The sequence below is a fragment of the Phalacrocorax carbo genome, chromosome 10 (genome assembly GCF_963921805.1).
Source record: "Phalacrocorax carbo chromosome 10, bPhaCar2.1, whole genome shotgun sequence".
In the NCBI taxonomy this organism is placed as follows: domain Eukaryota; kingdom Metazoa; phylum Chordata; class Aves; order Suliformes; family Phalacrocoracidae; genus Phalacrocorax; species Phalacrocorax carbo.
This window is the reverse complement of record NC_087522.1, coordinates 6,242,442-6,260,685: the sequence shown is the minus strand read 5'-3', so window position 1 is coordinate 6,260,685 and position 18,244 is coordinate 6,242,442. Positions and strand designations below refer to the sequence as shown.

At 46.1% G+C, this 18,244-nt stretch overlaps 1 protein-coding gene across 2 annotated transcripts in view; it reads right to left on the bottom strand.

Annotated features, from left to right (window-relative positions):
• MAD1L1 (mitotic arrest deficient 1 like 1) overlaps positions 1–18,244 on the bottom strand; it is a 381,515-nt gene that overhangs the window by 76,815 nt on the left and 286,456 nt on the right. For both annotated transcript variants that reach the window (XM_064461586.1, XM_064461587.1), the window contains one exon: positions 17,082–17,272. In XM_064461586.1, the coding sequence (XP_064317656.1) occupies positions 17,082–17,272 (191 nt within the window). The remainder of the gene's footprint in view (positions 1–17,081; positions 17,273–18,244) is intronic.

The window sequence follows — 18,244 nt, the reverse complement described above, 5'->3', positions numbered from 1 at the left end:
CATCTTCAGGATGAGCCTTCACAACCCTTAGAGATGAATGGCTCCTCTACAAAACACGCCCTACCCCAAAAAGAACTGGGCCTTGCCAAGCTGTCATTATTGCTCCTCACATTTCCTTTCAAACAGCACCTCTTGCCCTAAGAGCATTCTCTCTCCTCACACCAGCAGCAAAGGCCTGCTACAGTCTCTAGCTGGGAAATGTGTTTTCTTCTCCAGCACAGATTTGTAGCATTTAACAGCAAACCTTCAATTATCACAGCACATGACCGTAAAACTTGCTCAACTGGAAATGTTCAGCTATTTCTAACCTTGCCTTCAGTCGTCTTCTTTCTTTTGCCCCCAAAGCCATCTAAAATAGTATTCTCCTGGAACCTCTGCGCAGCCTGCCTAGCACAAAGTTAAACCATAAGTCAAAATGATTGAAATTATATGGAAATATATACATCCTCTTCAACACTGTACTGGAAACACGGCTCCTAACGGGACATCACTACACATTACTCATAAGGCCAAGACGTGGCATTTCCCAGAGAACCTGCACATTCTCCTTTTTATGCTGGATGACTTATAAGCAGCAATCAGTCTTTTCCTTTTGGGGCTGTGCCTTCCATACACATAATTGGAATCCTTAAAATGAACCCCCTGATCTGGATTCCACCTGCTTGGGAGAAAAAAAAAAATCTTGGAAATATATAGCAACAAGAAACTGGCAGGACAAACTCACACTCCCACTGTGCCAAATCGCAAGTTTAGTAATTCTGTTTTCTTCCTGCTGAGTAGAAGGTGTCATTAGCCCTGTATTTACAGCCACAGAAAAGGTTCTTGGAGCAATCCCCAGCCTCTCTCTGAACCAGGTGGCTGATGACCACAGGAGCTCTCTGCAGCTAGGGGCCTTCACCTTCATCTTCATGCAGTCACCACTTCAGTTTTAACGGAAAGGAAACAAACGGGGCAAGTGGCATGAAAATAAGATAAACCCTCAGGCGATGTCATCCTCCTCCAGGCTGAAATCCATCCCTGCATCAGGGCCACTTTAAAGGGCTTGCACTGCATAAATCACTCTCGGGTGCTTTTAACCAAAGAATAGCTTTCCTTCTGGGAGAGGATTTCTCCTCTAGGCCGGTCTCTGTGGAGCACCCATTGAACCAAATCCCCATTTCTGAAGATTAATATAACAATTCAAAGAATCATCCTCTTACTGTGAGCCTTGGAGGGGAGCACAAAGGCCTTGGAAATGTCCCGCAATCATGCACATGTGCACCTGGGCTTGACTCTTGTCTGCCAGCAACAACCTTACATGCCTTTGAGAACGTCAGCCCATCTGACCACGGGGAGACCTCCTGCTTACGCAAACATGCCCATCCACTGCGAATGCCTGTGCTGGCTTTGCTGGCAGCACCGTGTGACAGGAGGAGGAACAGCAGAGTGCGGTTCTGTTTGCTTGATGGGATTTTGAATAAATAAAGATGCAAATCCATAACTGTAGGTGGTCTTCGTGATGCATGCAGTGAGGAGGGCAAGGAGAACATGAGGAATTGCCCCTTTCATGTGGTGACCGAGGATGGGAACACCCTGCTGTTTCCAGATTTGTTTGGGATGGTTGAAATGAAGACCACCTGCACCGCCTGAGAATTGGGAAAATCTGTGCAAACATTCATTATTTATAAGATAGCTGTCCAGAGGCAAATTGCTTGGAATCCATTAAGGAGAGAAATCCCAGCTCCCTCCGGCAGTCGCCTGGCACAGGCCTCTTCCACTGACACAAAGGGAGGGGAAAAAATCACTTTCATTTCTAATTAATCTTCTGGTATATAATACTTTTAATTAGGAAAAAAAAATCTGCACACTCTTTGAGAGAGGAAGGAAGGAGCCAAAAGTGAGGCAGAAAGCTCTGGCAGCTTGGCTGCAGTTCAGGCCTCATCCTCTTTAAAATCTGCCGGAGCAGGTGAACACTGCAGCCTGCTGCTCCGCTCTCGATAGGACCGAAGCCCCCGCAATGCTTCAGGGGGCTGCTTTGGAGATGAGGAATGGGACCGTGTGTGTACAGACCTGGCTATTTACCCTAGAAAAGAAAATCCAGGCTAAGATAAGCAGGTGGGGAAAAGTATTCGAAAGATGCCTTGGACAGAATTGAAGTGGACTCTGTTGGGCAAAGCATGGACAAGACAAGAAGAAAGGCCCAGGGACAAGGAGATCCTACCTATACATTAACGCTTCAAAGTAATAACCCCCCAAAAGTTCATTCCCCGACCCCAAATTTCCTAGCCCTTCTTTCTCCTTCTAATGTTTCTCTTCCCCGCATTCATTATTAATGCCACTGGGGGTATAGATTTGCAATTTGGTTTCTGAAAAATTAATTCAATGATTAAAATTTCAGTCCCTGAGTGATGGAAGCAGCTCAGGCAAGCTGGAGATGCCCCTTTACAGTTTGAAGGCCTTTGGTATGTTGCCTGCTTACCCCTGTATGAGAAGCCTCCCTGTACACCTAGCTCAAGGGGGAAAATCTGGTAGGAAAATGTGTTTTTAAGCTGATCAAGTTCCACTTTTGTGGAGAACCATTTCAGCTTAATACCCTATCAATGCTCAGTTCAGTGCAGAGAGCAAACTCCAGGTTCTTCCAAGGCTCAAGCACTCATGGCTTTCTACACAGTCCTCTGTGTAAGGGAAAGTCTCCAAATGTAAATGTTAATCACCACTGTACATCTACCACTCGTTGGCAAGCTGTCTCGGGCTGAGAGGCTTCCAGTGTGGCTAATGAAATTTTCTATGACAATGTGCTTTAAAATGAAAGAATAGCAGAGAAAGGTTCTTGGAGAAAGACACCTTCTAGACTCACAAAGAAGGTCTATTAGAGACCTATTAGAGAATACACCTGCACCTACACCTACCAGCGGAAAGAGCAAGACCCAAGGAACCCACAAACTGGTGAGGAAAGGGTGCCAGATCACATAGCACCCACCTGTCAGGGGACAATTTCTGCCCATTCGAGAAGAACAAAGACCTCCACTGCAAATTCAATATCACCTCAGGAAGGTCCTTTCCCAGGCTGCAGCGGAGCTACCCTTCCCCTCAACCCTGCCTCAAAGGAAAAAGCAGGCAAAAAGCTGCGGAATTCTTCACCCTCAATTCCTGGCACTGTTATTTTTATTTATTTTAAAACAAATGTGAGAGGTAAGTCAGAGCTCTGAGAGGCATATGGAGCTGCGGAGCTCAGAACCCTTCTTCACATTTAGATAAGAGAAGCAGGAGGAAAGGCTGGATATAAACTTACTGATACCAATTTCATTCCTAAGGTGCTAAAAATGGCAAAATAGAACAAACAAAAAAAAATAAGACTGCCTTTTCCAGGGCACTTTACTGAGTAAAAACCCAACTAAACCTTGAAGCAGAATAAAGACGGCAAAGTCCTCCATCCTTGGGAAGCAGCATCTTTCCATTCACATATCAGCAACAGGCTGAGAACACGGTGGGAACTCAGGGGAGCACTGGCAGCATATTCCCCACCAGCCAACACAGCACTGCTTGTGCAGCCATCATGAGGATAAGAAAGGGACAAAGAGGGACGGGGAGTGCCATGAGGAACTCTGCTGAAATCCTCTGCAGGCAGGAAAATAGCAAAGCTCTCAAACTGAGAACCAACTTTCTCTGAAGCAACAGGATTAGTGGCAGCCCACGTTGCACTTCATTGGGGTCGTGACAACTACAGAAACACTGAATGCTCTCTCAAAGGCAACTCCTGGATTCAGACACTGTGCGTTTCCTCCTGAAATATTTAATCAAAGGAACATTTCTAAAAACTCCCCTAAATCGTGAATTTTGGGGAAAAACCTCTTTGCTAGCTCCAGAAGAACACACGCTGTGTATAGCATCAGCACAGTGCTACCAGGAACAAAAAGCAACGCACAGAAACCTACTTCTTACCACATTCGCTGAAACTTCGCAGGGTGAATGTGCAGAACGTTGGTTGCTTGGAAAACTCGCTGCTTTTCTTCCTCAAGATGTGGCTTTGTGGAGGTTTCAGAATATATGGGCTTTTATGAGCTGTTCAACTCTTGAAGTTACTCTGAGCTGAGAGCCTTTAGCACCACAATTCTGTATCTACAGGACAGACAGAGCATCAGTATGTGCAGTGTTAGCTCCCTTGCATGCTTTCATGTGCCAGCCTTCCCACCTCGGGACAGGTTCATTTATCCTGCTCTTAAGAGTCCAGGTGGCTATTAAATCTCCCCTTCTGAAAAGGCTCCCGTGCACGATACATCCCACCTTGCAGCAGCGTTGGCTCCAGCCTCGTGACAGCAACACACCTGAGAGATGATGTGCTGGGGCGCACAGCCCTGACGCTCCGTGCAGAGCAAAGAGGAAATGGAAATGCTGGAACATCACTTTGGCACAGCTTCTTGGCTGGGCTAAAGGTTTATTCCTGGGATGCTGCTTTCCTGCAGACTCAGGAAAATTAAATTTAGCACTTTGCAAATAAATAGGTTAAGGCTGAAAGGACACTATTTAGGAATTTACTGCTTACAGCAGCCTCGGAGATTATAGATCCATCACCGTCTATTACCTTGCTAGTTACTGCTTCCACTCTGTCTATCTTCCCCACTTACAGAGTGGTCCTTTTATCAGGTCTTTTTCTGTTCCAGCTTGAAACTGTCATCACTCTAATGGAATTATATGAAGAAAAACAACTTTGGGCTGTGGTGACTCTGCCAAAAGCCAAGGACATCTCCCGTGCTCTCCCACAACAACGCAGTGAGATTCCTGCCTGACAGAGACAGGCACAGAGGGCTGACAACCTCCGGGGAAATACAGTGACGGACAGCTGTTTACACACAGGTCCAAAACCTCTGGGCCTCTGTGCAGCTGTCAGCTGGGCCCCTTCAACACCCTGAGACACAAGAGCTTTCACAGGGACTGGCAAACCAACAGCTGCCTGGTAACCCTTGCTGCAGATTCATGGTAGCTACATTGCACATGGCATGAGAACCAGTCACTGAATGCACCGACACGATTATAAAGCCCCTCCTTGTGCTGCATGCACCTCTTCCACTCTCTGCTTCATATAAAAATCATCTGCACACAGTCCCCTCTCCAGTGTCACATACATCCCAGAAATGCAAAGTGACAGCTAGCCCATGAAAACTCTCTCCAGAGCCTTCCATTAAGACAGACAAACCCTTCAGTTTAAGGTTGAAATTTATGTCAGCTCCCCAGAACACGGTTGAGACAGATCCACTGTTATCAGCTACCTGCTTTAGCTGAAGCTGAATACAGATTAGGGACAAATTAAAATTTTCAAGCCTCAGTTTGATATATTCCCTCCAAGATACAGGGAGACAGGCTTGTCGTCTTCTAGAAGCTGAAGATGCCATCAAAAGATAATCTTGGGAGTTACCAAAGCTGGAGGTCATCCTCAGCTCTCAAATTCCCTGCTTCCCCTGTGGAGGAGAAAGCAGTAATGTGATTTAGCTGTGAGTCCTTGTAAGATAGATTTGATATAAAATATCTTTCCACACTTCTTCCTCAAAGGATGTTCTCATGCAATTGTCAAAATATAAAATACATTAAATCCAAAGTCCTAAAATAGTACTAAGTTACCTGCTCTTCCTGCTAACATTCACATGGGGCAGAATGAAGGGTTTTTGTGTGTGGAGTTAGGATAATTCATGTACTTGTTTGTTTGAAGCAAACGTGCGAACAGGATAGGTTTGTCAGCATTTCCATGCATATGAATAAAGACAGTTGATACATTATTAAATCCTAACATTAATCTGTATCCGTGTTAAGTATTAGTTCCTTAAGTATACAGAGTGTAAAGAGCTGAGCTGCAAGAACTGCTGTTCTGTAGCATAGGGTAGGATCACAGCAGCCAGTTCCCGTAACAAAGCTCCCCAGAAGGATTTTCACTTTACTGTTGCATTCTGTCACTGCTCCACAGATGCAGCACCGTGGCAAGGACACCGGCGTTAATAGATTCATACTGCAACACTGACAGGATACGTTATGATCTGGAGAGCCTGCATGGCACATTGTGCTTAAGACTCCCCGATGCTGTGAAGTGCATCAAATCTTCCAGAAACGCCATGACTGAATGCTTGATGTGCTTCCGACCCTCTCCAGCAATAACTGCCTGCAAACAGAGGTGGGATGCCTTGGAGCAAAGCAGAAGGTACACTCCCAGTGGTTATGACTTTTGCTTTCCTACATGTGGTTTCTCAAAAAAAAAAAAAGTAAAGGAACTCTGTTTAGGTAAAGGTCTCAGGGAATACCCAAACACAACAGAGCCTGGGATCCCATGAAGAAGAGCTGCCTAACAAGCTTTGAAATATGGGCTCTTATCTTAAACTGGCAAGCCAGTTTGAGAGAAAGCGTATTAACTGGTTTATGCAACACTAACTTTATGGTTAAGAGCCATGTAGTAATTGAGCATTTAGACTTCGAAGCGTGGAAGCAATACAAGGATGACAGAAGAACGTATGGCTGCAAGATCCCTGCTCCCGTCTCACCCCCGATAGGGGCTCTTTGGCTGCCAAAGGGGAGCTGTGACCATGACACTCCATTCCCTGCTCCTCACTATTCCTCCACTACCTCCCTCCCCACTCACCTGCCAAACCTTGTGGGAAAGGCCCAACCAAATTTAGGCTGAAACCTTTTAACTCTGAAATCCTAAAAGAGGGCAAAACACAAGCATTTACATTCACAACAAATAAAGGAGAAGACCTTTATATGAGCCCAGATCCACTCTTCAGATGGAGATGATAGATGCCCCAAGATCATACCAGCATGGGAATCTTTTGCTGTGTTTCTGAACAGTTTTTTATACACACAAAGACGCATCCTCTTCCCTCCCTGGAGATTAGAAAATCTTTTGCCCCAGTCAAGCATGTGTAGTAGTTATAACTCCCAAAGCAAGAGATAAGTCCTAATTATATTTGTATTTAAACAATGTGATGCTTACTCAAGAAAGAAGAGAGGCAGCGGCTGCCACTCACTCTCGCTGGTGGCTTTGTGCAGGCTGAGCTGTGCTGCTATGACCTGGGGCGCTCGCGTAGTGGTGGGTGCTTTGCTGGATGTGACCAGCTGCATCTCACCTCAGAGCTGTTTCCTGGAGCTAACTGCTTTTCCTAGAGGTCTTCTCATAAACCTGCTCCTGGAACGTACAGGGAAAAGGTGAAGGAGTGGTACAAAAGCCATCTTGAAGTCCCTCAGCAATGCTCCGACTGCATGCCCTCTGCACCACTAACCACTCCTCGGAGCCAGCTAAAAAGAGGCTTCAGGGATGTCCCTGCAGGAAAGTGGAGGAAACGGCCACAGGGATTGCTGACACCATTTGTCACACAGGGATAGCAGAGAAGAGGATGTCGTGACAGTCTTGCTGCAGCTGAACGTGCTGGCCTTGGAGCAGACCAACACCAGCACAGAGGCCCAGAACTGACCCGAGGCAGGAGAGGTGGCCTGTCCCCTCCTCCTCATGTCCAAAGACAGACAAACAATTGAGACTATGGAGGAGCCAGGGAAGATGGCTGAGATGCAGGGTGCCCAGAAACTCAAGACTTGTCCCCCGCAAAATGATAAAAACCTCCAGCAATTTCCACTCCTTTTCATGTGCAGCTTTGAACATAACCATAGGAAAGCAACCCGCAGGGTTGGCGTTTGCTGACATGGCTCTGCGTGTAATGCCAATTCACAACAGAGCAGCCAGGGAAAGCAACAAGCGTGCATCAAAAGCTGCTTTGCAAAACACCCATTTCATAACTGCTGCAGTGAGGCCTTGGCCTTGCCCCATCACCCAGACTTGAAGGCATTGCCTTTTCCTTCAAGAGTGCCGATCACACAGGCTCTAAGTAGAACATCATTTGAAACTACCAGAGACTCAAGTAAGTAAGTAAATGAAATAAACTGAAGAGATTTAATGCCAGTTGAAGGTGGCAGGTACCCACAGAAAAGGAAACGAGTGGCTGTGGTGCCCTGGGCCCCTCGGCCCGCACCGGCTGCACCACGTGTCTGAGGGACAATTTGCTGTGTCCATTCGTGTACAACAAAAGCCGCTGCACTGGTTACATCTCTAACCCATTCACACACACCCTCCCCACCACAGAACGTTTTGAAAAGCTTCTCAAACCCCTGTGGAAGTCCATGAATGGTAATATCCTGCACCCGGGTGAGAAGGATATAGAAAACCAGAAGGTCAAGTGATCTACAGGAAAGCCACGCAGCGATTTAGTAGCAGAGATGGGAACGAAAATCTGGGAGGGGTTTTGCTTACGTCCCCTCTGCTTCATCTGTTATTTAACACTGTCTTCAACTCACAGCACGTAAACACAGTCCTGTCAGCCCAGAGAGCCCTTTGTAAGCTGTTCAAATACAGCAGCGGGTGGACACCGACATCCTCCTCTCCAGAGACCTCCCGCGGGGAGACTGGGCACAGCCAGCAACAAGAACAACTCCTCTTCAGCAAATTGCAATCACGCGGGTGCTGGGAACGTGGCGGGAGGGGGAAAGGAAGGAGAGGCTTTTATCATAGCAGGTAGGTCAGCCAGGATCTGCTCTGCCTCCTGCTAACTTACACTGACACAGCAGCAGCTTCTGTGTTGTCTGGGGCGCAGCGTTGTGCTGTGGCGTGCGGGGCTGCCTGGCTCTGCCATGCGGCACGAGGGTGGGATCAGCGGCTGCCTGGTTTGGGGCACAGGCAGAGCCAGAGCACAGCCTGCCCCGCGCGCTGTCCTACACCACGCACCCCTCCAGGGCCACACATGTTGTTACACTTGCCTGGATGCTCTGGTTTAATTAAATTCTCATCAGTGACCTGTGCTCCATGTTGGTGCCAGTGACTCTCCCTAGAAAGCATGAGCTGTCTCTCCCACTTCATTAAATAAGAGATATTCTAATGAAAGAAAATAGGATTTGGAGGGAGGTGAACCGCAGACTTTTTTTTTAATAAGACATATTCCAGTAATTTGGTTACTTATTGTTATTACAGAATCATAGAATCATTAGGTTGGAAAAGACTTAAGACCATCAAGTCCAACCGTAAACCTAACACTGCCAAGTCCACCAGAAGCCATGGAAAGAGGTGCTGAGGTCCATCAGCTGGGATGGCTGATGTCTGCCGTGTCCTGTTGCCTGGATGAGACTGTCAGCAGTACTGACAGTGATGGTGGCTGAAGTCAGGTGCAGGGTTTGTGAGAATAACTTGAAAGCCGCCTTTTTTCAGTGCCCTGCTTCTTTGCTGAGAGAGGGGAAGTGCAGACAGAGGCAGAGCTCATGCCACCACAAGCAGGGTGCTGCAGGGAGGTAAACCTGGCACTGCCATGCTCTTGGGGCATCAAGGAGCAAAGGGAGGGAGACTGCAAAAACAACTTAGTGGCCAACAGCTGATGATTACAAAGCAAACAGGGAATTGCAGAGGGACAGCCTGAATCTCAGATGGCATCTGTGAGCCAACCTCAAGTTTCCTGCCCAAAAAGAGGCCTGCTTTTTTGAAGTGATGGGTTATGTTATCTGCCTCACAGTGTAACACATCAGTCACTCCAACAGAGAGGATGCACCCATCAGCAAGACAAACCTCTAACCTTTCAGAGAGCCTCGCACTAACCATCCTCCCGCTAGTCAGGAAAGACTCAGTCACTGGAATAATTCTCCAACATCATCAGCATTAATTATCTGCATGGCTGGGTCTGCCCTGGCAGACTCACAGGCATGGCAGGGAAGGGGAGCCAGTCGTGCCAACACGCTGGAAAGGGGCATTGCGCCAACCAACAGGTAACAGGGGAGTGTATTCCCCAGCCCAAAACCGCTCTATGTTCCCCATGAGCACAGTCTATTTATCCTGGTAACAGTCTAGCAACATTGGCAGAAGCATCATCCACCTCGTACAGATGGGAAACAGTGGCAAAGAAAGAACATTAACTTTGCTCAGTTGGAAAGAGGCTTCAGCCCAGCCTCCTGAAGTCTTGAAGCAGCATCTTTTTGCTAAGAAAATCTGCAGTAAAAAGAAAACCTTCTCTTAGATCTCTCCACTGTCCTCGAGGTGACTGGTTTCATCTGAAAAAAAAAAAAAGGAAAAAACCCTACCATGCCCTAGGGGACAGGCAGTTTTTTTAGGGAAGTACATGCAGTAAGAGAAACTGTGTCAAGAGGAAAAAAAATAGCATGAGAAAGAACAGAATAAGATGAAGACAGTAGCAAGAATTAAAGTTAGGTCCTAACATGAAACAGGCTGCTACAGTATCTGAAAGAAAATGATGCGTAGGGAGTTTAAATACAGGATTTGATGCCGTAACACCATAGGTTGCTCAACACTCCTGTTTTAGAGCTGCTGATTAGTGCAACCCAAGATGAGTCCTTGCTGACCCTTCCAGGAATCCCAGCGCAATCCCAGTTCCTTCCAGGAATGCACCACGCTCGCACAGCGATGGCACTCCCAGAGCTGAGCAGAAATCAAGTCTCTAGCAGCCAACTGGAAAAATTGAAAATAAAATATAAAAATAAAATCACTTGTAATTAACAAGAATGAGGAGTTAACAGAGGCCTACAATCTCTAATCAATCTCTTGCTGCCTGGCCTTCTCCACCGATGAGCCCCATTGTTATTTTTGATTGTGTGTGCAAGAGTGCGAGACGGCTGCTGGAGAAATAGCACTCCTCCAAATTGTGATTTCTTTCTCCTCTTGAGACTCATCAAGGGTGAAGAGGAGGAGAGGGGAGAAGATAGAGATGCAAAAAGAAACAAACAGCTAGAACATGCCTCTCAGAGATACTCTGCTGGATTCAAGGAGGAAATAACTGAAACTACAGGTATGCCAAGCATGTGGACTCGGATCCAGAGCTCCCAACAGTGCTGTCAGGTTCAAGATGAAACAAGAGGACTCAGGTGAGTAAAAGTAATCCCTGTATAAACCATCCTGCTCATTCTGACATGTACATCATTCACTGGTGCACCCTGGCCAACCTGATGCTAAGGCTGTGCTGGAATCTCAGCAGACTGGACTCGCTTCACACCTTTAACCACACGAGTCTTGTCTCCCCGTTTCAGCCAGCAGTTTGTCAGCATCGCTCTGTGTTTGACAAATAGCTTCTGAGGTCTTTCTTATTCATTCCAGCCTCATTCCCCTCCTCAAGAGAATTAAACTATTACTTCTTGTCTGCATAGCCACTCTATCGCATTCTACACACCTTGTCAGTGCAGAGGCAACAGGACGGCAGGGTACACAAGCGATGGGGCAAGCAAAGGAAAACTGGGAAGTTAAAGGTGGTGTCTGTCCTTCCATCACACCCTTTTTCCATACAAAGCCTTTATCCTTTTCACCCTGCCTTTCTCTGCTTCTGCACCCACGGCGAAGCACATCAGAAGCAAGCGTTCACTTTTCAGATTGCCTTGAAGTTTGAGAGTGACAGTTCCCCTTATAGATTTGCAAACCAACTCTTAATGTATCTTTTTAAAGAGGTGTGCATCAAAGAGTGTGCACACTGGTTGCTAATTTAACAGGTTGCAGAAAAGCTGTTGATCTTATGTTGATAATGCTGATTTTAATACCGTATTACCAATCCAACAGGACACAATAAAGGTTTTATTTTGCAGCAAGAAGTTCCAGCCCTGTAGCTGGCAACATTCTCAAGCTGTGCCATGGTGCTTCTGGCTTTGTTTGCTGTCTGATATCTTGGGTATTCTCTTTCCAGGCATCAAGCCTACCATCTTGGGGATGCTCTTCAATTAACTACTGCTGGTGTTTGGGTTTCCATTTGATAATCTTGACAGAAAATAACAACACAGGTGAGACCTAAAAGCAGGCAGAATTCTCTACTCTGCAAGACTGAGCTCTGAGGATATAGAAAATATTTGTCTAAAGGCAGCCTTTTGGCCAAGAGTATTTATGAGCTCAGATTCATAACACTGCTGTGATACCAGAAAGAGTTTGTCTGTTTTAACCTCCTTACCAACCAACTTAGACCCAAATAATTTGTACATTAATTACTAAGAAATCTAAGCACTCCTGTCTGAGGAAAGGAGTGCCAGAGCAGGGGCACAGGCTGCCCAGAGAGGCTGTGGGGTCCCTTCCCTGGAGACATTCAAAACCCACGTGGACCCGTTCCTGTGCCCCCTGCCCTGGGTGTGCCTGAGCAAGCAGGGGGTTGGACAAGATGATCTCCAGAGGTCCCTTCCAACCCCCACCGTTATGTGATTCTGTGAAACTGAAACTGTAAAGATTTCAAACATCACCAGGTTTGATGCAGCTGTTACACAGGATCAGACTGATTGCCTTTTCAGTCCAGGATCCTATCAAGAATAGCGACCAGCACCACATTCATGTCACAACAGCAGAAACTGTTTACCTGAAACACAGTGAATAATCAAGCACAGATTCCTCTCTCTGAGCACTCTTCTTGCTCTCTCTTCTTCACTCAAGTCTTCACTCCCAAGTATTTCCAGAGGATGCAGTTGAATGCTGCCAGGTACAGCAGCAAAACCATATGTAGACACAACCCAGAAAATAAGCAGCACGCATGGGAATTTTCTTCCTAACATATGTAGTAAGAGGTTGCCTTTACATCTCAAAGCAGAGAGCTCTGCATGTCCCTGATTAAATTAAATGTAAATATTTAATGTAAACTAGGTGTTATTATGTGTCCACAAAGATATCTTAACATTGTATTGCACCTGCATGGCAAGGTTTTGGTAGTGAGGGGGTTACAGGGGTGGCTTCTGTGAGAAGCTGCTAGAAGCTTCCCCCATGTCTGACAGAGCCAGTGCCAGCTGGCTCCAAGATGGACCCGCCGCTGGCCAAGGCCGAGCCCATCAGCAATGGTGGTGGCACCTCTGGGGTAACATACATAAGAAGGGGAAAAAAACCTGCACAGCAGCAATTGCAGTCAGGGAGGTAAGTAAGAATATGTGAGAGGAACAACCCTGAAGACACCAAGGTCAGGGAAGGAGGGGAGGCAGAGCAGAGCAGGTGCCAGAGCAGAGATTCCCCTGCAGCCCCTGCTGAAGACCATGGTGAGGCAGGCTGGGCCCCTGCAGCCTGTGGAGGTTAATGGTGGAGCAGCTATCCACCTGCAGCCCATGGAGGGCCCCGTGCCAGAGCTGGTGGGTGCCAAAGGAGGCTGGGACCCTGTGGGAAGCCCATGCTGGAGCCAGCTCCTGACAGGACCTGTGGACAGAGAGAGCCCATGCTGGAGCAGGTTTGCTGGCAGGACTTGTGACCCCGTGGGGGACCCACGCTGGAGCAGCCTGTTCCTGAAGGGCTGCACCCCATGGAAGGGACCCACACTGGAGCAGTTCATGGAGACCTGCAGTCTGTGGGAAGGACTCACGCTGGAGAAATTCATGGAGGACAGACTGCCGTGGGAGGGACCCCTCGCTGGAGCAGGGGAAGAGTGTGAGGAGTCCTCTCCCGGGGGAGGAAAGAGCAGCAGAGACAAAGTGTGATGAACTGACCGCAACGCCCGTTCCCTGTTCCCTTGTGGTGCTGGAGGGGAGGAGGTAGAGAAATCAGGAGTGAAGTTGAGCCTGCGAAGAAGGTAGGGGTGGGGGGAAGGTGTTAAGATTTGGTTTTATTTCTCATTTTCCTACTCTGATTTGATTGGTAATAAGTTACTTTTCCCCAAGTTGGGTCTGTTTTGCCAATGACAGTAGCTGGTGAGTGATCTCTTCCTGTCCTTATCACGAGCCTTTCATTATATTTTTCTCTCCCCTGTCCAGCTGAGGAGGAGAGTGATGGAGCGGCTTTGGTGGGCACCTGGCGTCCAGCCAGGGTCAACCTGCCACAAATATTTTGGAAAACCTACTGAGCTCCTGCTCTCAGCAGCACCTTGAAGCCATAAGGTCTATAAAATAAAAGGATTTCCACTCTTTTCATTTTATATTGATTGGCTTCAAATGCTTTGGCTGAGACTGTGTCTTTAGGCACACAAAAAGAAAAAGCCCATGATTTAATTTCCCTACACTGTTTGTTCATTTGTACAAGTGTCTCCAAATCATCTCCTCTTCAAATTTGACCAGTCTTTCTGTTTACCAAAAGAGTTTCTTTTTCTGAAACAATTGTCATTGCCTTTTCTAAAGATCTCATTTCTTTACTCTCATTCAGGATCTACCCAGAGGCAAGGGTAAACAGCGCGATGTACACACGGCCAAGCAATGCCATCCTGGTTTGCCACCACTTAGTTCCAAGTTGGCTAAGCTGATTTTGAGGCTCCCCAGCAACGTTTCTTTTTTTTAACAGATATATTTAATAGGTTGTTACAAAGGGAGCCAATGCAGTTGTTGGATATGCCCCGGGTGGCCTGGCCTAGACATACCAGCCAAGCATTATGCAGAACGCGAAGTCTGTGGCCTAACACATCTAATGTACCTGCAACAGTAACAGAATATGAAACTGTCAAGTGCCCCAATAACTATAATGCATTACATGTCACAAAAAAATAATCAGAAACTAAACTCCTGGTGAGGAATCTGTAATGCCGCTTTCCACAGCCTTTATTTAAAAGAATAAAAAAGAGCAAACAAGCGCGAGCGAGCTGTGAAGTCTGAGATGCGCCTTGCTGCCTACGCACGCACTCACAGAGGGTCTGAAAATCACTGGAACATCCTTCAAGTTGATGAGCTCATCTGTTGCATCGATAGGGATCGCCAATAAATACTGATACGGTTTCATTGGAATTCAGTGCTCATTTATAGATGCAGTCATTTATATTCGCAGCACGGCACTGTGATTAACCCTTTCACTGAAGCTGTAATTCCAATTAATGCAAATTGGCTGGACACATACAGCATGTAGATAATAAGCTCTACTAGAGTAACAGCATACCTTGGTCGGAAAAACCAAGCACATCTTTCACCTTCATTTAACTCTGAAGGGGTTACATTACAGTAGCTCCTATTGCATCCCTGCTATTGAAGCCTCACTGAAAATTAAATCCCACCAGCAGTGCTACTGAAATATCCTCTAAAGTTTACAGGCACACTACAGAAGCTTGTAAAGTGCCAGGGGACTTCAGCTTAATTATATAGACCCTGTTCCATAAATTGCTTGAATGGAATAAATATAAATAGCATTCCCTGCTTTGTGACCTCTTTGGGTTAATGAAATGCACACAAACACCCACCGTCTGCCATGGCTCAGAAATTCCACAGCATAAACACACAACCTTGCTGGAAGCCGTAGTCAGGATTCAAGCCTTGGTACATGCACCAGAACCAGCTGCCTGGGCTCAGCAAGGAAATAATTTGTTGTTTATATTCTACTGCTATTCTAAGCTGCAGACGGTGGGAATTGCCTGTGATTTACTGAACAGGGGGAAAGGGTCAGAGATTTTGCTGTTCAGGCTCTAATTAGCAAATCTGCTCCTATGTGAAGAGGTGTGTGAGGTAAGAGAGGCTGAGGAGTTCCGTGAACCAATAAGCAATCCACCCTTGGCTTTGGGAAATGTGAGATCTTGAATCTGCTGCTGCTCTACCTGGTGACGCTTCCTTCCTCTGGACGTATTTGGGAATAAAGACTTGTGTGAAGAAGGGGAAGCAAGAAGAGTGTTTAGGGAGAGGAATCCATACTTCATTTTTCATTCTCTTGCATGTAAATTATTTCTATTGCCATGACATGAAGGAATATTTGATGCTACTGAAGATAAACTACTGAGGAGCCAGACAGCTCTTGTTCATGTGGCCAGCATGCAATTTTCTCATGTTTCCTTATCTTTCTCCAAGCACTCCATCTTTCCTACGATGCAGGAAGAACTGCTGGTTGTACTGTCTGGGCATGGCATCCAACAGACATCTCCAGGAGCCTGTGAAGTTTCATTCACTAAACGTTTAAGAGTACAGGTGTGAGCACAGGCCTCTGGAGGTCTTAGAGCTAACAGCACTGCACCATCTCAGTGAGAACTGTTTTCATGGTTCTGTGACGGTACCTTAAAACCAAGAGAGTCATCCTCCTTCCCAGATAGTGAACTTTATTTTCTTGCTGTCATCTGCCTTAGTCCAGAAACATCATAAGGCCAAGTAATACAACAGTTTTGGTGATATTTTCCTAGTTTTACCAAGGATCCTAGGTGATGTCTTATACTTACCCTCACTTGCTTATTTGGTGTTGTGTTTTTTTTTTCCTGAAGCTCTAGATTTGCAGAACAGGAAAATGTTTGTCCTGTTACGTAAAGAAACAATACTGCAGCAATCCACACGTGGCACACAGCAGTAGGTCTGCAGGAACAGAACTTCTCCAGGTCCTGCTTGTAGAGTCCCCTCCTGTGCTGAATGCCTCCAAAAACCTCATCCATCTCATCAATGAGACTCACCCCAGGGGGACTGGTGGGAGGCATGATTTTCAGTGCCAGTTGTGTCTGTCACCAAGGAGAATGTTATCCCACTGACCTGCAAACCTGGGCTGTTGACACTTGAACCGAGGTAAAGATGTAGCTTATCAGCTTGATGACTCATGTCATACCTCAGCTCTCTAATGTATCAACCCAGCTGTGCTAGCTGGAAGGTAACACAGAAGAAAACCAGCACCTATCAAGGCAGAACCCAACCTCAGACCACCTAGCTAGACCAATAAAGGTATGAGACTGGCAGAAGACAGGCTGTTATTGCTACTCATCTATGCTCTTCACATAAATGGCACTTCACACACACAAGGATGAGCTGCTGCTCAAAAGGAATTCCAATTTACATAAAGACAAGATGATGACATGCAGACAAGCTAGAAGATAGCAAAGACAGTAAGGACATATATCTCACAGTGAAGTAAGGATGAAACCTTGATGGTTACGTAAGGTTTTATTGCTGCAGCATACAAAAACGATACTATAAAAAGGTGAAGTGCAAGGCCAGATGCCTTAGGTATTATGCATATCTGGTCTCTTCTCTTTACTCCTGACTTTGATATATAAGTGGGAGACCAGATGCCAAACCCTCTAAGGTAATTTTTTAAAGGAAGAAAGGATCTTTACTTCCCTCATAAGGAACACCCTGTCACATAGCAGGGGGGCAGTGATTTTCCAGCCTAATCACTGAGAAAGAGAAAATACATGCTGGCATGCTAAAAACTATGACCCAAAGAAGAAGGTACAGTGATGGGTGTGCAGACCTACCTTAAAAAGCAGGCAGTCCCCTTGGTGCTCAGCGTAAATGGAGGTGAGTCGATACTGGTTCTCAGTCGTGATGTCGATCTGGTACCCTGTTAGTGTGTAGCACACCTTGCGAAACTCCTGGATCTTGGTCTGGAAAACTTCTTTCAGACGTTGGTTTTTTAGTTCTGCACTTTCCACTTGCTTCTTCAGCTCTAAGTAGGGGAAGAAAACGGGTAATTTGCTATACGTCATCAGCACAGAGCCCTTGTGCCGTATTTACAGTGCTAGCCAAACTATGTGAATTGAAAAGGTTAATTAAATTTTTAAAAAGTGAATTAAGCAGGCAGAGTACAGAAACAGGCAAGCTAGATTCCTCTCCTCCTGGCCCCAGCAGACTAAAAGATAATAAACTGGGGAATAAGGAAAACAGACATCTCTTGGTGGGATGGATTTTTCTTTTGCTCAGCCAGCCTTTTAACAATGTGCTACAAAATTCAAAGCTATACCATCCATTTCCCCACATGCACACATCTTATTTTCTACACAGAACCCAAGAGAAAGGTGTTATGCTACAGGAAGCAAGAAAGTGGAAAATGGTAAGAAATACATCTCTGTATGGTTGCATCAGGAGGGAGCTGCCTATAAGGGAAATCTCCAACGCACTCTTGATTTGACTGTAAGTGCTTTGATCTCAAATTGACACACTGCTTAGGAATCCCTTAAGATCTGGGATGGGGTTTTTAATGTGAAAAAAAGCCTGAAGAGTACCACTGCCGCTTTGCATTTGCTACCTTAACTGGACTAGTCCCTAGAAGAGAGGTCCTGAGAGACCGCCTGCCACTCACCCTGTATTTTATTGCTACAAAGGGAGCTGCCAGCACTGTGAATCCTTCAAGAGGATACACAACAATTACCATGAATCTTTCACCCAAGGTGCCTTCTGAGTAATTAAACCTCGATTTATCCCCCCATTAATTACAGAGATTGGCTTTACTTTAATATACACTAGAGATGTCTCCCAAGTCAGCCTGTTTTATCAAAACTGCAGTCCAGGGTTTGAAAAAAAACCTGACTCTTCCTAACAGCAAACAAATAGACTTCCTCACTTAGATACCTCTTCGTCATTCTGAGGTTTAAGGCTTTGCCTGTGCTGTGATCAGAGACATAGTACATGTAGGCCATAT